At 43.6% G+C, this 22,768-nt stretch overlaps 1 protein-coding gene across 12 annotated transcripts in view; it reads left to right on the forward strand.

Moving 5' to 3' along the window:
* DIP2A (disco interacting protein 2 homolog A) overlaps window positions 1-22,768 on the forward strand; it is a 189,644-nt gene that overhangs the window by 117,405 nt on the left and 49,471 nt on the right. For 11 of the 12 annotated variants that reach the window (XR_013158765.1, XR_013158766.1, XR_013158767.1 and 8 more), the window contains 4 exons: window positions 1,088-1,224; window positions 1,886-1,966; window positions 2,771-2,898; window positions 4,943-5,057. Coding sequence is in view for 9 of the 12 variants with exons in the window: in XM_077119265.1 (XP_076975380.1) it covers window positions 1,088-1,224; window positions 1,886-1,966; window positions 2,771-2,898; window positions 4,943-5,057 (461 nt within the window). In the remaining 3 variants the exon portion in view is untranslated. Of the gene's footprint in view, window positions 1-1,087; window positions 1,225-1,885; window positions 1,967-2,770; window positions 2,903-4,942; window positions 5,058-22,768 lie in introns of those variants that run through there. The other variant, XM_077119273.1, reaches the window with a different exon arrangement.

A 22,768-nucleotide genomic window follows, 5' to 3' on the forward strand; every position in this document is an offset into this window, starting at 1 on the left:
TGACATTTTGTGCCCTTGTGAGATTTCGGGTCAGGGATGTCTGTCATCATTATAAGCCCATGCACACCGTTGCCTGGCTGGATGAGGAAGTGCCCAGACAATTGCACGTTGTCTTTTAGTTGTTCTTTCATGGGTCTTTTATGTGGACTGTTAGCAAACAGAAATGTCTGAAGGCCCTCCATTCTCTTCTCCTTGCTTGTCAAAGCATATGGAAGGAAATTAGCCTCTCAGGTTTCTGGAAGGTGCAGGGTGCTGGGGCATGAGAAATGGGGATATCTGGGTGTAGAGAGTAGAAAGTGAGAAATAAAAATATCTATGACAATCCGTCATCACCATCTCTTTATTCTGAAAGGAACGTTAACCCAAAACATTTGATTAAAATATATGGTAATGCCTCATAGTTTCCTAGGTATAAGATATCTGTGAGGTTTTCAGATTAGTGATGAGCTGGAGGAGGCCACAGAACAGAGGTGAAAGGGGGGCTTCCATTAGGCTTCAGAGTCCATGCTGGGGGAAGGGGTTACCATGTTCTTCGACCTTGGCATTGGGGAGGGAGCTGTCTCAGACCCTGAAGAAGGCCTTGGCATTGGGGGTGGGTTATGTTGTGTTCTTAGAGGAGGTGATGGCATTGGTGGGGAGACATCTTTTGGAACTTGGAGGGTGTTGGTGGGGCTGCATTAGGCTCCGGAGCAGGAGCTGGCCTCAAAGATGGACATATCTGATGGCAGTTGGGATGTGCCATGTTTCACCAGCAGCACATGTGGAGTAGAGGTTGTGCAAGAATAGTAGCCCTAGAGTACCTATGCTTGAGAGTAAATATTATCTGTCAGTCTTGGACTGTTACATGAGTGGTGCTGTACTTGTCATCACTTCACACAGGTTCTGTGAATATTACAGTGCAGCATAAAGCGTGGGCCTCAGCGGCGTGTGTTAGGCATGTCCTAAAACTCCTTCGTAAAAGAAGGAGCTGCTTAGAAGTTGTTTCATTTCCTTAACTGTAAATGTAGCAACAAGTAAATCTTTGTGAATGATCCATTTACATGTGTCTTTTGTTTATGATTTTGAGGTGATTTTCCTTTTTTTTTAGCTAATGTGTGTGTTGTAAAGGTAGAAGGTACCCCCTACCTTTGTAAAACTGATGAAGTTGGAGAAATATGTGTCAGTTCCAGCGCCACTGGCACAGCCTACTATGGACTGCTTGGGATTACGAAAAATATATTTGAGGTTTGTGCCCTTTTCTAACCTTGGCTTAAAATTACTCTCCCAAACGTGTGCAGCCATATGGGCCCTGCCCTGGGTGCACGTAGAGGGCTCCCAGGGAGACACGCAGCCGGCAGCACAGGTTTGCTCTGTCAGTCTGGGAGGCCAGGGCTGCTCTGGAGGTGCCTCAGAGCTGGGAGGCCATATGCACTTGTCTGATGGGCGTAGCAGCACGTGAGCATGCCCTGAGCAGGGCCCGGGAGTACCAGCGGAGACTTGGAACAAAAAGAAGGGACTCTAGGTTGGCTTGTGGCTGAGGACAGTTGCGTTTTTGTGGCAACAGTTTTCAGTGAAACCTCCTGAGCTCCCACTTCCTATAGGCCGGGTCCCTGATCAGGCACTCATGATACAGGGGCCCTCAAGAGGCTTCTCTGGTAGGGGAAGCAGCCAGCCACAGAAAGCAGGGCCATGTGGGGGCTTAGAACAGGGTCTCACACCAGCCGGCAGAGACCCCAGGGCCTGGGCAGCCTGCACCCTCCACGCAAACACCGAGTTGACCCCCAGGTCTGAGGCCCCCCCTACCCTTGGCTGCATAGATGCACGTGTTCCTCTGTCTTGGTGGGGGGTGGGGGGCCCAGGTGGGTGCTACAGGGCACAGCCTGACTGTCCACTCTGCCCTGTGTAGACTGTCCCAGTCACTGCAGGGGGAGCACCCGTCTCTGACAGGCCTTTCACCAGGACGGGACTGCTGGGCTTCATTGGGCCTGTAAGTACATTTCCTCGATGCCAGCCACGGCAGCTGGGGAAGGCAGGGTTTCACGTGAGACCCCACAGCCTGGCAGGGACAAAGCTGTCTCACCAGGCAGGTTCTTGCCCCTGCCCCCAGCCCCTGAGTGGCCTCCTGCTTTCCTCTCCCTGCCCCAGCACCTCACCTGTGAATGGGGTCGACCTATATTACCTGCACATAGGTAATGAATGGGCACCTGGGAACACAATCCTCTCAAGGTAGGCCTGACAGGGAGCTCAGGCTTTCCAAGTTCACACTTAAGTGTTTATAAAGCCTTAGCCAGTGGTTCTCTGGCAGTGCCTGGAGACACTTTGATTGTCATACGTGGGGGGTTGCTCTAGACGTTGGGTGTGTATCTAGAGGCAAGGATGCACCGAATGGCCCCCCAAAAGGGGATTGTTGGCCAGAAGGTCACTAGTGCCAAGTTTGGGAAACCTGCCCTTACCCCTGGCTAGGATTCAAAGTCCTTTACAAAGGTCACCCCCAATTTAATTGCCTCTCGCCAGCACCCATACCCTGGGCCTTTGTCACGCTAAGTTCCCCTGAGCCCCTCCACCTGCCTGCTGGCCCCACCTGTGTGCAGGGGCCTTTCTTCTGTGGCCCCTGGCACCCCTCGTGGCAGTGTGCACCTCGCCCTGGCCTATGGGGGCCCGCGGCCGCTCTGCTGTGACTTCATGACTTCTCACATGTTGTCAGCCCCTTCCTGCCCGGGCCTGGCCCCTGGCGGCCCTGCACAGCCCCAGCCTATGCGAGTAGAGCGCTGACAGACGTCCTTGCCTATAGGACAACCTGGTCTTCGTCGTGGGCAAGCTGGACGGGCTGATGGTGGTTGGCGCGCGCAGACACAGCGCCGACGACGTGGTGGCCACCGCCCTGGCTGTGGAGCCCATGAAGTTTGTCTACAGAGGCAGGTGATGCGCTGGGCGTCCCGGTGCCGTGGGTCGTAGAGCCCTTCTCTGCTGAGCTGGGGGACAGCTGTTTGTACTGGGAGGAAGCCCAGGAAATTTGGATAGGCAAGACCTAAAAATGTCTGTGTATCAGAAAAAAGTCCTAAGAAAAGAAGTCTGTTTGCGGTGCGGTTGGCAGGCACACCATCCTCACCTTCCAGAGTTCACCTGATCCGTAAGGAAATAAGACTCAGCTATGACTGGGCTAAGAGACGGGGCAAACCAACCAGAGGGAAGTGGGACTGGTGATAAGTAACACTGGTTCAGCTTCCTGATAACCTTGGAAATGCAAATTACAACAGTAGCCTACTACCATTTTCTCTGTGAAGTCTCTAAAGATTAACTAAGGTTTCCTGAGATACAGCACCATACGCTGTAACTGGGGATAAAAGTCAGTCTACCTTCCCTTGGTTTTCTTTATCAAGTACCTTAGAGACCCTCAGTTCCCTTGAGTAAATTCCTTGCCTCTGGGACTAGGCCACCTGCCTGCCAAGCTGTCTGGAGGAAACGGGCCCTTCGCCTTCTCCTGAGCAGTTGACTTTGCAGGGCTGCCTTTTTAAAACTAACTCTTCCCAAGGGGGTGCCTTTTTGTTAACGCAAACCAAGGTGCCTGTGAAACAGCCCCAGCCTTGTCTTTGCTTAGTTCTTAAGGAAGTCAGTTGGGAATTCTGACAGAATTAGCCTGGGCTGCTGGCCCTTCCCGCATGGTCAGTTCTGAGAAAAATATAGATAGAGGAAGCCAGTAGAGTAGGGGTGTGTGAAGGCCGTGTGTCTGGAGAGGGTTGGGGCGGCTCCCTTTTCCCCTGGCTGATACCCCAGGCAGATCAAGGAACTACTCCAGAAGCAAGGAAATAGAAAGCGGAAAGAAAGTTGAAGTCCAGCAGGGCAGGGCAAGGAAGGACTGAGGCAGGACTGGCCCTCCGAGAGCAGGCTCCGCAGAGAGGGAGGTGCGTGGAGAGGAGAGGAGGTCTGAGGAGACCAGGAGTGTGATGCTCCCAGGCCATTCCCGCCGGCCAGTGGCGAGTTGAGTTTAATGGTGTTCCCAGGAAGCACAGGCAGCCGCACGCCATGCTGTGCACCTCAGACTTCCCAGCAGTGTGGGGCTGATGCAGGAAGATAGCAGCTGAGTAACATTTTTTAATTTTCAAAAGGAACCTTGGGCCTAGAAATTTTATATCAATCTAAATTGTCACTAAAATGTGCAGTTGTAATAAAAATACTCTTGAGCATACAAGTTTCAGAAGTTTTGACACACAAAAAAACCCATATTGAAAACCCTTTTGGACAAGGGACTAAGAGAAATTCAAGCAGGCATTCAAAATATATGAAAGTAAGGAAAAGTAAATACTTGGTGAAGTTTGTTGTATAAAAGAGTTTGTTGTGTCAAAGAATGCATGTACCAGCCCAAGGGGAGATGCAGAGGGGGCCTGAACATAATGACAGAATCAAGCAGTCCACAATAGCTAAAGGGCTTGGTGGGGAGGTCATGTCTTATCAGGGAAAAGCTGGAGATAACCACTTGAGGTCTAGAAGGAGAAAACAGCAGTGCAGGTAAGAATAGGGCACATTAAAGTCCTTAAAGTAATACAGAAACAAATAGGCCAGTAGACCACAGCAAGCACGAACAGACTAACTTGTTAGGTGAAGACAGAGATGTAATCAGTTGGATTACGAAATATAATTACTCGAACTTCTAGACAAAGACTGATGCCCAAAGATATTTATCATGTTTATTATTACAATTGAGCAAAATTTTCTTTTAAAAACGTGTGCTGGTTGATTTGTATTGCATGGTCACCCTCACTGGTGATGTGAAACCTACTTCAGCCACAGTAGAGATGAAAATGACTGCTTACTTTATAAATTCTTAATAAGGAGCCCATATTTTGTCTTTGTATTTTCAAATATTATTAAGCCCAACTCTTTTCCATTTTAAGTGAAAATAAGCATGTATCTTGTTTGTTTCCTTTTTCCTTACAGTCATTTTTGTCATTATTCTCTGCCTCAGGATAGCAGTGTTCTCTGTGACAGTTCTCCGCGATGACCGCATTGTCCTCGTGGCCGAGCAGCGGCCCGACGCCTCAGAGGAGGACAGCTTCCAGTGGATGAGTCGCGTGCTGCAGGTGAGCTCCGGGGAGGCGGACGTGCCCCAGCCCTCCAACAGCTCTCATTCTGGCATTGCAAGGCTCAAATGACCCTTTCTCTGGATTGTTTTTCAAGTGTGTCTGGCACCCTCGTTCCATTCCATTGCTCCCAAGTGCAGAGACCCACCCACCTCCCATCCTCCACCCATCTCTCCAGCTTGTTTTTTTCAGCAGTCATCGCCTCATTGTCCCCTGCAGAGGGGCTGTTCCCTGTAGGATGGTTGGGTCTGACTTACTGAGAGCCTTTAACTATTAGTTGAAAGGATCACTGCTCCACCCTAGCCCAGCTTTTACACGATTGACAATAAGTGCATGTTTCATAAGGACTGTGGGAATGGTGCTTTGTAACTATATAATGCTTTCTAAGTGTTAGTGTTTCATTGTTTTAGCTTCCTGTGGTTGCCAAAAAAAATACAACACTCTTTAGTGGCTCTGAGCAACAGAAATGTACTGTCTCACAGCTGTGGAAGCTACCAAGTTCAAATCAAGGTGCTTGCAGGGCCACGCTCCGTTTGGAACCCAGAGGGAGACCCTTCCTTGCCTCTTCCAGGTTGCCAGTACTTCTTGGCCTGAAATTGCAGTACTTCAGGCTCTGCCTCCAACTTCACATGGCCTTCTCTCCTGTATCTGTGTGACCCTTGTCCAAACTTCCCTTTTCTTATAAGGGTATGCCTTGTATGATTAGAGTCTCCCCTAATCAGGTAGGACCTCAAATTCTATCTTCAAAGATCCTATTTCCAAATAAGTCACATTCTCAAGTACTAGGGGTTAGGTCTTCAACGTATCGTATCCTTTTGGGAGACACAATTTAACCCTGAAAAATCTACCCTCTGCACACTTACCCACTGTTGGTGGGAATGTAAAATGGTACAACCACTATGAAAGGCAGTTTGGCGGTTCCTTAGGAAGCTAAGTATAGAATTGACATACGGTCCAGCAATACCATTGCTAGATATCATTTCAGAGGACATGAGGGCAAGGACACAAATGGACATTTGCACACCAGTGTTTATAGCAGCATTATTTACAGTTGCTAAGAGAGGGAAACAGCTCAAATGTCCATCAACAAATGACTGGCTAAACAAGCTGTGGTTTATACATACAATGGAATGTTACGCAGCTGTAAGACAGAATGAAGTCATGAAACATGTAACAACATGGGTGGACCTTGAGGACATTATGCTGAGTAAAATTAGAGAAGCAAAAGGGCAAATACTACATGGTCTCACTGATAAGAACTAACATTAATGAGTGAACTTGGAGAATTTATTCTTACTCATTATATAGGAATCCCCTTTTTAGTTTATGTTTTATTAGAAAAGCTAGAGCAAAGTACCTGAAACTTCAGAGCTGTGTTCCAGTAGCCATGTGTCTTGAAGATGATTGTATAATGATAGGGCTTTCTCTTGTGACTGTGTGACTGTGAAAAACTTGTGGCTGATGCTCCTGTTATCTATGGTATAGACAGATGAGTAAAAAATATGGATAAGAAATAAACAAAAATAGGCAGAACAAAGGTTAAAATAGGTTGAGTAGATTGAAATACTTGTGGTCAAAAAAAAAAATCTGCCCTCTGTCCCTCCCAAATTCATGTCCTTCCCATATGAAAATTTATTTAGGCCATTCCAATATCCCCCAAATCTTTTTTTTTTTTTTCCTGATTGTAAAAGCTCTATCATTGTTCAATCATCATCAAGAAACATGGCTACTGGAACACAGCTCTACATTTTCAGGCTGTTCCCTCCAGCCTCTCCATTGCATCTTGGATAACAAGGTGATATCTACTTAATGCATAAGAATAACCTCCAGGATAACCTCGCGACTCGGTTTGGAATCTCTCAGCCATTGACACTTAGTCTCATTTCACTCCTCCCCCTTTGGTCGAGATGATTCTCTCAATCCCTTGATGTTAATTCTCAGCTCATTCTAGGGTTTTTCTCAGTCCCTTGATGCTGAGTCTTAGCTGATTCCAGGATTTCTGTCCCACATTGCCAGGAAGGTCCCACACCCCTGAGAGTCATATCCCACACAGAGAGGGGTAGGGTGGTGAGACTGTTCCATCCCCCAAATCTTATCCGTTCCAGCATTGACTCCTTAGTCCAAAATCTCATCTAAATCAGTTGTGCATAAGACTTGGAGTTCCATCTATTCTAGAGTAGAATTCTTCTCTACCTGTGAACCTATAAACCCAGAAAGCAATTTACCTGCTTCTAAAACACAATGGTGGGACATTCCCATTCTAAAAGAGAGAAATTAGAAGGAAAAAAGGGGTCCAAAACACAGTAGGGCAAATTCCATTAGTTATTTTTTTTTTTAATTAAAAAAAAAATTAAATAACACAACATTTAGAAATCATTCCATTCTATATATGCAATCAGTAATTCTTAATATCATCACATAGATGTATGATCATCATTTCTTAGTACATTTGCATCGATTTAGAAAAAGAAATAGCAAGACAACAGGAAAAGAAATAAAATGATAATATAGAGAAAAAAATAAAAATACAAAATATAAAAAATATATATAAAAAACTAAAAAAAACTATACCTCAGCTGCAGCTTCATTCAGTATTTTAACATAATTACATTACAATTAGGTAGTATTGTGCTGTCCATTTTTGAGTTTTTGTATCTAGTCCTGTTGCACAGTCTATATCCCTTCAGCTCGAATTGCCCATTATCTTACCCTGTTTCTAAGTCCTGTTGGTCTCTGTTACCAATGACATATTCCAAGTTTATTCTCTAATGTCAGTTCACATCGGTGGGACCATACAGTATTTGTCCTTTAGTTTTTGGCTAGTCTCACTCAGCATAATGTTCTCTAGGTCCATCCATGTTATTACATGCTTCATGAGTTTATTCTGTCTTAAAGCTGCATAATATTCCATCGTATGTATATACTACAGTTTGTTTAGCCACTTGTCTGTTGATGGACATTTTGGCTTTTTCCATCTCTTTGCAATTGTAAATAATGCTGCTATAAACATTGGTGTGCAAATGTCCGTTAGTGTCTTTGCCCTTAAGTCCTTTGAGTAGATACCTAGCAATGGTATTGCTGGGTCGTATGGCAATTCTATATTCAGTTTTTTGAGGAACTGCCAAACTGCCTTCCACAGTGGTTGCACCATTTGACATTCCCACCAACAGTGGATAAGTGTGCCTCTTTCTCCGCATCCTCTCCAGCACTTGTCATTTTCTGTTTTGTTGATAATGGCCATTCTGGTGGGTGTGAGATGATATCTCATTGTGGTTTTGATTTGCATTTCTCTAATGGCCAGGGACATTGAGCATCTCTTCATGTGCCTTTTGGCCATTTGTATTTCCTCTTCTGAGACGTGTCTGTTCAAGTCTTTTTCCCATTTTGTAATTGGGTTGGCTGTCTTTTTGTTGTTGAGTTGAACAATCTCTTTATAAATTCTGGATACTAGACCTTTATCTGATATGTCGTTTCCAAATATTGTCTCCCATTGTGTAGGCTGTCTTTCTACTTTCTTGATGAAGTTCTTTGATGCACAGAAGTGTTTAATTTTGAGGAGCTCCCATTTATTTATTTCTTTCTTCAGTGCTCTTGCTTTAGGTTTAAGGTCTGTAAAACCGCCTCCAATTGTAAGTTTCATGAGATATCTCCCTACATTTTCCTCTAACTGTTTTATGGTCTCAGACCTAATGTTTAGATCTTTGATCCATTTAGAGTTAACTTTTGTATAGGGTGTGAGATACGGGTCCTCTTTCATTCTTTTGCATATGGATATCCAGTTCTCTAGGAACTATTTATTGAAGAGACTGTTCTGTCCCAGGTGAATTGGCTTGACTACCTTATCAAAGATCAAATGTCCATAGATGAGTGGGTCTATATCTGAGCACTCTATTCGATTCCATTGGTCGATATATCTATCTTTATGCCAATACCATGCTGTTTTGACCACTGTGCCTTCATAATATGCCTTAAAGTCCGGCAGCATGAGGCCTCCAGCTTCGTTTTTTTTCCTCAAGATACTTTTAGCAATTCGGGGCACCCTGCCCTTCCAGATAAATTTGCTTATTGGTTTTTCTATTTCTGAAAATAAGTTGTTGGGATTTTGATTGGTATTGCATTGAATCTGTAAATCAATTTAGGTAGGATTCACATCTTAACTATATTTAGTCTTCAAATCCATGAACACGGTACGCCCTTCCATCTATTTAGGTCTTCTGTGATTTCTTTGAATAGTTTTTTGTAGTTTTCTTTGTATAGGTCTTTTGTCTCTTTAGTTAAATTTATTCCTAAGTACTTTATTCTTTTAGTTGCAATTGTAAATGGAATTCGTTTTTTGATTCCCCCTCCGCTTGTTCATTGCTAGTGTATAGAAATGCTACAGATTTTTGAATGTTGATCTTGTAACCTGCTACTTTGCTGTACTTATTTATTAGCTCTAGTAGTTTTGTTGTGGATTTTTCTGGGTTTTCAACGTATAGTATCATATCGTCTGCAAACAGTGATAGTTTTACTTCTTCCTTTCCAATTTTGATGCCTTGTATTTCTTTTTCTTGTCTAATTGCTCTGGCTAGAACCTCCAACACAATGTTGAATAATAGTGGTGATAGTGGACATCCTTGTCTTGTTCCTGATCTTAGGGGGAAAGTTTTCAGTTTTTCCCCGTTGAGGATGAGATTAGCTGTGGGCTTTTCATATATTCCCTCTATCATTTTAAGGAAGTTCCCTTGTATTCCTATCTTTTGAAGTGTTTTCAACAGGAAAGGATGTTGAATCTTGTCAAATGCCTTCTCTGCATCAATTGAGATGATCATGTGATTTTTCTGCTTTGATTTGTTGATATGGTGTATTGTATTAATTGATTTTCTTATGTTGAACCATCCTTGCATACCTGGGATGAATCCTACTTGCTCATGATGTATAATTCCTTTAAATAGTTGCTGGATTCGAGTTACTAGAATTTTGTTGAGGATTTTTGCATCTATATTCATTAGGGAGATTGCTCTGTAGTTTTCTTTTTTTGTAATATCTTTGCCTGGTTTTGGTATGAGGGTGATGTTGGCTTCATAGAATGAATTAGGTAGTTTCCCTCCACTTCAATTTTTTTGAAGAGTTTGAGGAGAGTTGGTACTAATTCTTTCTGGAATCTTTGATAGAATTCACATGTGAAGCCGTCTGGTCCTGGACTTTTCTTTTTAGGAAGCTTTTGAATGACTAATTCAATTTCTTTACTTGTGATTGGTTTGTTGAGGTCATCTGTGTCTTCTTGAGTCAAAGTTGGTTGTTCATGTCTTTCCAGGAACCCGTCCATTTCATCTAAACTGTTGTATTTATTAGTGTAAAGTTGTTCATAGTATCCTGTTATTACCTCCTTTATTTCTGTGAGGTCAGTAGTTATGTCTCCTCTTCCATTTCTGATCTTATTGATTTGCATCCTCTCTCTTATTCTTTTTGTCAATCTTGCTAAGGGCCCATCAATCTTACTGATTTTCTCATAGAACCAACTTCTGGTCTTATTGATTTTCTCTATTATTTTCATGTTTTCAATTTCATTTATTTCTGCTCTAATCTTTGTTATTTCTTTCCTTTGCTTGCTTTGGAATTAATTTGCTGTTCTTTCTCCAGTTCTTCCAAGTGAACAGTTAATTCCTGCATTTTTGCCTTTTCTTCTTTTCTGATGTAGGCATTTAGGGCAATACATTTCCCTCTTAGCATGCCTTTGCTGCGTCCCATAAGTTTTGATATGTTGTGTTTTCATTTTCATTCGCCTCTAGGTATTTACTAATTTCTCTTGCAATTTCTTCTTTGACCCACTCGTTGTTTAAGAGTGTGTTGTTGAGCCTCCACGTATTTGTGAATTTTCTGGCACACCGCCTATTATTGATTTCCAACTTCATTCCTTTATGATCCGAGAAAGTGTTGTGTATGATTTCAATCTTTTTAAATTTGTTAAGACTTGCTTTGTGACCGAGCATATGGTCTATCTTTGAGAATGATCCATGAGCACTTGAGAAAAAGGTTTATCCTGCTGTTGTGGGATGTAATGTCCTATAAATGTCTGTTAAGTCTAGCCCATTTATAGTAATATTCAGATTCTCTATTTCTTTATTGATCCTCTGTCTAGATGTTCTGTCCATTGATGAGAGTGGTGAATTGAAGTCTCCAACTATTATGGTATATGTGTCTATTTCCCTTTTCAGTGTTTGCAGTGTATTCCTCACGTATTTTGGGGCATTCTGGTTCGGTGCATAAATATTTATGATTGTTATGTCTTCTTGTTTAATTGTTCCTTTTATTAGTATATAGTCTCCTTCTTTGTCTCTTTTAACTGTTTTACATTTGAAGTCTAATTTGTTGGATATTAGTATAGCCACTCCTGCTCTTTTCTGGTTGTTATTTGCATGAAATATCTTTTCCCAACCTTTCACTTTCAACCTATGTTTATCTTTGGGTCTAAGATGTGTTTCCTGTAGACAGCATACAGAAGGATCCTGTTTTTTAATCCATTCTGCCAGTCTATGCCTTTTGATTGGGGAATTCAGTCCATTAACATTTAGTGTTATTACTGTTTGGATAATATTTTCTTCTACCATTTTGCCTTTTGTGTTATATATATCATATCTGGCTTTCCTTCTTTCCACACTCTTCTCCATACCTCTCTCTTCTGTCTTTTCGGTTCTGACTCTAGTGCTCCCTTTAGTATTTCTTGCAGAGCTGGTCTCTTGGTCACAAATTCTCTCAGTGATTTTTTGTCTGAAAATGTTTTAATTTCTCCCTCATTTGTGAAGGACAATTTTGCTGGATATAGGAGTCTTGGTTGGCAGATTTTGTCTTTTAGTAATTTAAATATATCATCCCACTGTCTTCTAGCTTCCATGGTTTCTGCTGAGAAATCTACACATAGTCTTATTGGGTTTCCCTTGTATGTGATGGATTGTTTTTCTCTTGCTGCTTTCAAGATCCTCTCTTTCTGTTTGACCTCTGACATTCTAACTAGTAAGTGTCTTGGAGAACGCCTATTTGGGTCTAATCTCTTTGGGGTGCGCTGTACTTCTTGGATTTGTAATTTTAGGTCTTTCATAAGAGTTGCGAAATTTTCAGTGATAATTTCTTCCATTACTTTTTCTCCTCCTTTTCCCTTCTCTTCTCCTTCTGGGACACCCACAACACATATATTTGTGCAGTTCATATTGTCCTTGATTTCCCTGATACCCTGTTCAAATTTTTCCATTCTTTTCCCGATAGTTTCTGTTTCTTTTTGAAATTCAGATGTTCTATCCTCCAAATCACTAATTCTATCTTCTGTCTCTTTAAATCTATCATTGTAGGTGTCATGGTTAGGGACAGGTGTCAACTTGGCCAAGTTGTGGTACCTGTTCATCTGATTGGGCAAGTGCTGGCCTGTCTGTTGCAATGAGGACATTTCATAGGATTAGGTCATGATCACGTCAGCTACATCCACAGCTGATTCCATTTGTAATCAGCCAAAGGGGAGTGTCTTCTGCAATTAGTGATGCTAAATCCAATCATGGGAAGCCTTTTAAGGAGGACTCAGAGGAGACAGGTTGCATTCCTGCTTTGGCTGGTGAGCCTCTCCTGTGGAGTTCATCCAGGCCATCCATTGGAGTTGTCGGCTTCGCAGCCTGCCCTGTGGATTTTGGACTCTGCATTCTTACGGTCACGTGAGACACTTTCATAAATTTTATATTTGCAAGTGTTCCCTGTTGATTCTGTTTCTGTAGAGAACCCTAACTAATACATCTTGGTACCGGGAGTGGTTCTTAAGGAACAGAATCTTAAAAATGGGTTTTTATGAATGGTTTTCTACTCTGACTGGGCTCAGAGACACTAAGGACTCTGATTCCCGTAATCAGAATGACACTCCCAATCCATGGACTGAGTTGGCAAAGGAGATAGTCAAAATATCATCATTCGATTCTCCTAATGCTTCGCTTGTACGAAGCCAGACTCTGGGGGATAATGTTTTTGACACCTTTACAGAGTTTTGTAGAAATAAGAGTTGTAGACATGTTGGTTGGTTGTTGTTAGATACACTGTCTACATTAAAGGGTGAAAGGGATGGGCTTAAGGCTTCAAACAAGAAGCTTAAGTGCCGTCTGAAAGATGTAGAGGTTTCTATGAGTATCCTGAAGGAAAATTTTATTTCCTGTAGCCGTAGACTTGAGACCTCTGAAAATCAGACTCAGAATCTTATTGTTAGAGTAGCAACTTTACAACGTAAACTGAAATCTCAGTCTTGCATGGTGTCTGCTGTTAAAATGAGGGCATTGATTGGAAAGGAGTGGGACCCTGAAAAATGGGATGGTGACATGGATTGATAATGATGTTGGGGGTGAGGTTGAAACCCTAGACCATGCTGAGCCTTCTTTAGATAACCCTGTAATAGTCTGCCCTGAGGACATAGCCGCCCCACCTCCAGCCTGCCTTGAGGAATTGGTCACCCAACCTCCTCCTGAAGGGATTAGCCCTAGAGTGATTAATCCTGTTTCACCAGATGAAACTGCAAATGAAAGCCCTGAAGCAAATGGCTTGGAAGATATTTCTAATTCTTTTCATGACCCACCCCCACGACCCCTCATTTCTTCTAGACCTGTAACTAGACTAAAGTCCCAACAGGCCCCTAAAGGTGAGGTACAAAGTGTCACACATGAGGAGGTACGTTATACTCCAAAAGAACTGTGTGAGTTTTCCAATTTATATAGACAGAAATCAGGGGAATATGTGTGGCAATGGATTTTAAGAGTGTGGGATAATGGTGGGAGGAATATAAGGCTGGATCAGGCTGAATTTATTGATATGGGCCCACTAAGCAGAGATTCTGCATTCAATGTTATAGCTAGAGCAGTTAGAAAAGGTGTTAACAGCTTGTTTGGGTGGTTGGTTGAAACATGGATCAAAAGGTGGCCAACATTACCTGAGGTTGAAATGCCAGAACTGCCCTGGTATAATGTAGATGAGGGGATCCAGAGGCTTAGAGAGATTGGGATGTTGGAGTGGATTTATCATGCAAAGCCTGCTCTTACACCCCAGGAATGTCCAGAGGATGCACCTTTTACCAGAACAGTGAGAAATAAATTTGTGAGACTAGCACCATCATCCCTCAAGAGCTCTGTGGTTGCACTTCTCTGTAGGTCAGATATTACTGTAGGAACTGCTGTCACTGAGCTGGAATCCTTAAACACAATGGGGATGACAGGATCCCGAGTTGGCAGAAGCCAGGTGGCAGCACTTAATCACCAAAGACAGGGTAGACGCGGGTATTATAATAGACAACAAACTCAAAGGAGGCATCAAAATTATATGACACGCAGAGATTTGTGGCATTGGCTAGTAAATCATGGGGTGCCTAGAAATACAATAGAAGGGCAGTCTACTAAATTCTTCTTGGAGCTGTATAAACAAAAGAGTTCTAGGTCAAGGGAACAGAAGTCTAACCTGAATTACAAAAACACAAGTCACGGCCCCTTAACCAATTTCCAGACTTGAAACAGTTTACAGACCCTGAGCCCCTTGAATGAAGGGGAGGCCAGGTCCCTATGGGGAGAAACCTGTTACACTGCTACAAATTTATACTGTTAACCTTCCTCTAAGTCTTCCCCAAGGAGACCGACGGCCTTTTACCAGGGTAACTGTGCATTGGGGAAAAGGAAATGATCAGATATTTCGGGGATTATTAGACACTGGTTCAGAAGTGACATTAATTCCAGGGGACCCAAAACGTCACTCTGGACCACCAGTCAGAGTGGGGGCTTATGGAGGCCAGGTGATCAATGGAGTTTTAGCTCAGGTCCATCTCACAGTGGGTCCAGTGGGCCCCCGGACCCATCCTGTTGTTATTTCCCCAGTTCCAGAATGTATAATTGGCATAGACAAACTGAGCAACTGGCAGAATCCCCACGTTGGTTCTCTAACTCGTGCAGTGAGGGCTATTATGGTGGGAAAGGCCAAGTGGAAGCCACTAGAACTGCCCCTACCAAGCAAAATAGTAAATCAAAAGGAATACCGTATTCCTGGAGGGATTGCAGAGATTACTGCCACTCTTAAGGACTTGAAAGATGCAGGGGTGGTGATTCCCACCACATCCCCTTTCAACTCTCCTGTTTGGCCTGTGCAGAAAACAGATGGGTCTTGGAGAATGACAGTGGATTATCGTAAACTCAACCAGGTGGTAACTCCAATTGCAGCTGCTGTTTCAGATGTGGTATCATTGCTTGAGCAAATCAATACATCCCCTGGTACGTGGTATGCAGCTATTGATCTGGCAAATGCTTTTTTCTCAATAGCTATTAGTAAGGACCACCAGAAGCAGTTTGCTTTCAGCTGGCAAGGTCAGCAATATACTTTCACTGTCCTACCTCAGAGGTATATCAACTCTCCAGCCCTATGTCACAATCTTGTTCGCAGAGACCTTGATCGTTTCTCCCTCCCACAAGACATCACACTGGTCCATTATATTGATGATATCATGTTGATTGGACCTAGTGAGCAAGAAGTAGCAACTACTCTAGATTTACTGGTAAGGCATTTGCGTGTCAGAGGATGGGAGATAAATCCAACAAAAATACAGAGGCCTTCCACCTCAGTAAAATTTTTAGGTGTCCAGTGGTGTGGGGCATGTCGAGATATCCCTTCTAAGGTGAAGGATAAATTGCTGCATCTGGCCCCTCCCACATCCAAAAAAGAGGCACAACGCCTAGTTGGCCTTTTTGGATTTTGGCGACAACATATTCCTCATTTGGGTGTGCTACTCCGGCCCATTTATCGAGTGACCAGAAAAGCTGCTAATTTTGAGTGGGGACCTGAACAAGAGGAGGCTCTGCGACAGGTCCAGGCTGCTGTGCAAGCTGCTCTGCCACTTGGGCCATATGATCCAGCAGATCCAATGGTGCTGGAAGTGTCAGTGGCAAATAGAGATGCTGTCTGGAGCCTTTGGCAGGCCCTTATAGGAGAATCACAACGCAGACCCTTAGGATTTTGGAGCAAAGCCTTACCATCTGCTGCAGATAACTACTCTCCTTTTGAGAAACAGCTTTTGGCCTGCTACTGGGCCTTAGTAGAGACTGAACGCTTAACCATGGGCCACCAAGTTACCATGAGACCTGAGTTGCCTATCATGAGTTGGGTGTTGTCTGACCCACCAAGCCATAAAGTTGGACGTGCACAGCAGCACTCTGTTGTAAAGTGGAAATGGTATATACGAGATAGAGCCAGAGCAGGTCCTGAAGGCACAAGTAAGTTACATGAAGAAGTGGCACAAATGCCCATGGTTTCCACTCCTGCTGCCACATTACCTTCTCTTTCCCAGACCAAAGCTGTGGCCTCTTGGGGTGTTTCTTACAGTGAATTGACTGAGGAAGAGAAAACTCGGGCCTGGTTTACAGATGGTTCAGCACGATATGCAGGTACCACCCGAAAGTGGATAGCTGCAGCATTACAACCCCTTTCTGGGGTGTCCTTGAAGGACAGTGGTGAGGGGAAATCCTCCCAGTGGGCAGAACTTCGAGCAGTGCACCTGGTTGTTCATTTTGCTTGGAAGGAGAACTGGCCAGAGGTGCGTTTGTATACTGACTCATGGGCTGTTGCTAATGGTTTGGCTGGATGGTCAGGGACTTGGAAAGACCATAATTGGAAAATTGGTGACAAAGAGGTCTGGAGAAGAAGTATGTGGATAGACCTTTCTGAGTGGGCTAAAAACATGAAGATATTTGTGTCCCATGTGAATGCACACCAGAGGGTGACTTCAGCAGAGGAAGATTTTAATAATCAAGTGGATAAGATGACCCGTTCTATGGATACCAGTCAGCCTCTTTCCCCAGCAACTCCTGTTATTGCCCAATGGGCTCATGAACAAAGTGGTCATGGTGGTAGGGATGGAGGTTATGTATGGGATCAGCAACATGGGCTTCCACTCACCAAGGCTGACCTGGCTACAGCCACTGCTGAGTGCCCAATCTGCCAGCAGCAGAGACCCACACTCAGCCCCCGATATGGCACCATTCCCCGAGATGACCAGCCAGCTACCTGGTCGTAGGTTGATTACATTGGACCACTCCCTTCATGGAAGGGGCAGCGATTTGTTCTAACTGGAATAGACACATACTCTGGATATGGGTTTGCTTTCCCTGCATGCAATGCTTCTGCCAAAACTACTATCCATGGGCTTACAGAATGCCTTATCCATCGTCATGGTATTCCACATAGCATTGCTTCGGATCAAGGAACACACTTCACAGCAAATGAAGTGCGGGAATGGGCACATGCTCATGGAATTCTCTGGTCTTACCATGTTCCCCATCATCCAGAAGCAGCTGGATTGATAGAACGGTGGAATGGCCTTTTGAAAACTCAATTACGGTGCCAACTAGGTGGCAAAAACTTGAAAGGCTGGGGTAATGTACTCCAGGAAGCTGTGTATGCTCTGAATCAGCGTCCGCTGTATGGTGCTGTTTCTCCCATAGCCAGGATCCATGGGTCCAGGAACCAAGGGGTGGAAATGGGTGTGGTGCCACTCACTATTACTCCTAGTGATCCACTAGGAAAATTTTTGCTTCCTGTCCCTGCTACCCTGAGTTCTGCTGGTCTACAGGTTTTAGTTCCAAAACAGGGTGTGCTTTCTCCAGGAGAAACAACAGTGATACCACTGAACTGGAAGTTAAGATTGCCACCTGGCCACTTTGGGCTACTTATGCCTCTGGATCAACACACCAAGAAGGGGATTACATTATTGTCTGGGGTAATTGACCCTGACTATCAGAAGGAAGTAGGACTGCAACTACATAATGGAGGTAAAGAAGAGTTTTCTTGGAATATAGGAGATCCCCTGGGGCGTCTATTAGTACTACCATGCCCTGTGATTAAAATCAATGGGAAACTGCAACAACACAATCCAGGCAGGACCACTAATGGCTCTGAGACTTCAGGAATGAAGGTTTGGGTCACCCCACCAGGCAAAGAACCACAGCCAGCTGAAGTGCTTGCTGAGGGGAAAGGGAACATGAAATGGGTAGTGGAAGAAGGTAGTGATAAATATGAACTTCGACCACGTGATCAGTTACAGAAACGAGGACTCTAATGCTGTTTTGTTTGTGTTATACTATTTAAGTTGTAAGATATCAAGTTTAAGAATGAATGTTGCCCAAGGATTTGCACCCTATTCTGGAGAGATTTAATGTGTTTCCAGTTATATGCTGGACAGTTGAGTATTGTCAGGTAAAAGAAAAAATGTGTGCTTATTTGTTTTCATTTGGAAATTAAGTATGGTCTAAGGTGATATATATATATATATAGGTGCCAAGTTGACAAGGGGTGGACTGTCATGGTTAGGGACAGGTGTCAACTTGGCCAAATTGTGGTACCTGTTCATCTGATTGGGCAAGTGCTGGCCTGTCTGTTGCAATGAGGACATTTCATAGGATTAGGTCATGATCACGTCAGCTACATCCACAGCTGATTCCATTTGTAATCAGCCAAAGGGGAGTGTCTTCTGCAATTAGTGATGCTAAATCCAATCATGGGAAGCCTTTTAAGGAGGACTCAGAGGAGACAGGTTGCATTCCTGCTTTGGCTGGTGAGCCTCTCCTGTGGAGTTCATCCAGGCCATCCATTGGAGTCGTCGGCTTCGCAGCCTGCCCTGTGGATTTTGGACTCTGCATTCCTACGGTCACGTGAGATACTTTCATAAATTTTATATTTGCAAGTGTTTCCTGTTGATTCTGTTTCTCTAGAGAACCCTAACTAATACAGTAGGTATCCATTGTTTTCATCTTTTCTACTTTATCCTTCACTTCCATAAGCTCTGTGATTTGTTTTTTCAGTTTTTCTATTTCTTCTTTTTGTTCAGCCCATGTCTTCTTCATGTCCTCCCTCAATTTATCGATTTCGTTTTTGAAGAGGTTTTCCATTTCTGTTCGTATATTCAGCATTAGTTGTCTCAGCTCCTGTATCTCATTTGAACTATTGGTTTGTTCCTTTGACTGGGCCATATTTTCAATTTTCTGAGCGTGATCTGTTATCTTCTGCTGGCGTCTGGGCATTTAGTCAGATTTCCCTGGGTGTTGGACCCAACAGGTTGAAAGATTTTTCTGTGAAATCTCTGGGTTCTGTTTTTCTTATCCTGCCCAGTAGGTGGCGCTCATGGCCCACGTTTGTCTGTGGGTTCCACCAGTAAAAGGTGCTGTGGGTCCTTTAACTTTGGATAACTCTCGCCGTGGGGGAGGTTCGCCACCCGAAGTGGCTTGGAAGACTGCCGGCCGGCCCGGGGGTCCAAACGCGGGGAGGGTCGCTGGCCGCCGCAGCCCTGGAGAGCGCCCGACCAAATTTCCTAGTTGGCCCGGGGCGCCACGTGTGGCAGTAGGGCGCCAGCCGCCGCAGCCCGGGAGAGTTCACCGTTCCCAGCTGGACCGGGGAGTCACGTGTTTGGGAGGGACCCACCTGGTCACCGTTCTCCGCGGTCTGGGGCTTTCCAATCCAATTCTCTCAGTTGGTCCGGGGGACCTCGCATGGTGGGTGCGCCAACCGCCGTGGCTTGAGGGGACCGCCTGCCCAATTCTGCCAGCTGGCCTGGAAGGAGGAAGGGAGGGACTCCGGCCGCTTGCCGTCCCGCCCGGGAAAGCCCATGCCCCTCGGCTATCTCACCGGAGCTAGTTCTCCCAGACAGTCAGCCGTTACAGGATGGGGTACGCTGTCTTTCTCATCTCTGTCGTGGCTCTGGGAGAGGAGGGCTGGATGGCGGCGGGAGCGCCGCCTGCCCGCGGAGAAAGAGGGAGAGGAGGGCTGGATGGCGGCGGGAGCGCCGCCCGCCTGCGGAGAAAGAGCTGGTTTTTGCTTTTAAGATTATATATGTCATGAGTTGATACTGATAGTTCCAGTTCAGTTTCAGGGTTGCAGAACTTTTACTCTGCTCTTTGCCCTTCTCTCTCCCATGCTAGAAAAGTGCGATTATTGACAGCCCTCACAGAATTACTCGTTTACTTTAGGCCACTCTGCTACTGTAGCCTCAAATAGTTGTGTCCACAGTACTGCTAAAGCATGAGCTTTCAAGCCGGCTGTTGCAATTCTTTTTGTCCTTAGGGCATGCCCTACATGGGGTGGGCCATCAAATGACTGTGATTTTAAATCACCTTGAAGAGTTTCTGTGTGGGACCACAAGTTGGGCTCAGTTGTGTTGGTTTCATTTGCTTGATTTTACTTTCAGTTTTTAGATTGCTTTTTAAAAATTTTGTCTGTAATTAAGTAAAATATATACATGGTTCCAGAGTCCAGTCTAAAAATGAGGACTTCGCAGAGCAGTCCTGCTTGTTCACTCCTTCTCCCATAGAAAGTCATTTAAAATTGCTTTCATGGTTTCTTTCACTACACTTTTTTAAAAAATTTTTTAATTAAAAAAAATTACAAGAAACACAAATGTTCCCTGCACATACACTTAGCAATTCACAATATCATCACATAGTTGCATGTTCATCCTCATGATCATTTCCCAGCACATTAGCATCAATTCAGAAAAAGAAATAAAAAGACAACAGAAAAATATAACAAACAGAAAAAAAAATTTTACATGCCATAGCCCTTATTGATCCCTTTCATTGATCACTAGCATCTCAAACTAAATCTATTTTAATATTTGTTCCCCTTATTGTTTATTTTTATTCCATATGTTCCTCTCATCTGTTGACAAGGTAGATAAAAGGAGCATCAGACACAAGGGTTTCACAATCACACAGTCACATTGTGAAAGCTGTATCATTATACAGTCATCATCAAGAAACATGGCCACTGGAACACAGCTCTACATTTTCAGACAGTTCCCTCCAGCCTCTCCATTACATCTTGGATAACAAGGTGATATCTACTTAATGCATAAGAATAACCTCCAAGATAACCCCTCAACTCTGTTTGGAATCTCTCAGCCATTGACACTTTGTCTCGTTTCACCCTTCCCCCTTTTGGTCGAGAAGGTTTTCTCAATCCCTTGATGCTGAATCTCAGCTCATTCTAGAATTTCTGTCCCACGCTGCCAGGAAGATCCACACCCCTGGTAGTCATGTCCCATGTAGACAGGGGTAGGGTGGTGAGTCTGCTTTCTGTGTTGGCTGGAGAGAGAGGCCACATCTGAGCAACAAAAGAGGTTCTCTTGGGAGTGACTCTTAGGCTTAATTTTAAGTAGGCTTGACCAATCTGCTCTGGGGTTAAGTTTCATATGAACAAACCCCAAGACTGGGGGCTCAGCCTATAGCTTTGGTTGTCCACACTGCTTGTGAGAATATCAGGAATTCAACTTGGGAAAGTTGAGTTTTCCCCCGTTCTCACCATTCCCCGAAGGGGACTTTGCAAATACTTTTCCACTCACTGATCAAATCACTCTGGCATTCATCAGGGCATCACTGGACAAACCAACAAAATCTCATGTCCTATACAAAGTTCCATGTACTTACGGTGTTCAGTCAACTATCTACATAAGTTGTATTAGGAGCTGCACTAGTCAAAGTATAGATTTGTACCAAATAAACATTTTTGCTTTATTCTCACACATTAGTTGAAATTTTAAAATATTAAGTACCATCTATTTTCAGCACACTGCAGTAAAGACATTCTTTTGTTTTTCCTCATGCAAAAATATTTTTTAAATTTGTACATTTAGTCACTATCATTATACACTCTAGGCATTCCTAGGTTACATCATCTCATCATCTCAATCTTTATCGTCTATCTTTCTTTGTGATTTCATTTATGCCCCTCCCTCTATCATTCTCATATGCAGCTTCATTCAGTGTTTTGACATAATTGTATTACAGTTAGGTAATATTGTGCTGTCCATTTCTGAGTTTTTATATTCAGTCCTATTGTGCAATCTTTATCCCTTCAGCTCCAATTACCCAATATCTTACCTTATTTCTACATCCTGATGGTCTCTGTTACCAAGGAAATATTCCAAGTTTATTCACTAATGTCAGTTCATATCATTGAGACCATACAGTATTTGTCCTTTTGTTTCTGGCTAATCATACTCAGCATAATGTCCCTAAGGTCCATTCATGTTGTTATATACTTCATAACTTTATTCTGTCTTACAGCTGCATAATATTCCATCTTATGTAAATGTCACTGTTTGTTTAGCCATCTGTCTGTTGATGGACATTTTGGCTGTTTCCATCTCTTGGTAATTGTCAATAATGCTGCTATAAACATTGGTGTGTAAATGTCCATTTGTGTCCTTGGCCTCGTGTCCTTTGAGTAGAGACAGCATATAGATGGGTCCTGTTTTTTAATTCATTCTGCCAGACTACGTCTTTTGATTGGAGAGTTTAATCCATTAACATTTAGTGTTATTACTGCATGGGTAGTACTTTCTTCTACTGTTTTGCCTTCTGGATTTTATATGTCATATCTAATTTTCCTTCTTTTTACCTTTACTCATAGTCTTCCTTTCTACACTCTTCTCCACACCTCTCTCCTGTCTTCGTATCTGTGTCTAGTATTCCCTTTAGTATTTCTTGCAGAGCTGGTCTCTTGGTCACATATTCTCTCAGTGATTTTTTTGTCTGAAAATGTTTTAATTTCTCCCTCATTTTTGAAGGACACTTTTGCTGGATATAGGATTCTTGGTTGGCAGTTTTTCTCTTTTAATAATTTAAATATATTATCCCATGGTCTTCTCGACTCCATGGTTTCTGCTGAGAGATCTGCGCATAGTCTTA

The sequence above is a fragment of the Tamandua tetradactyla genome, chromosome 10, assembly GCF_023851605.1.
Source record: "Tamandua tetradactyla isolate mTamTet1 chromosome 10, mTamTet1.pri, whole genome shotgun sequence".
NCBI lineage: Eukaryota > Metazoa > Chordata > Mammalia > Pilosa > Myrmecophagidae > Tamandua > Tamandua tetradactyla.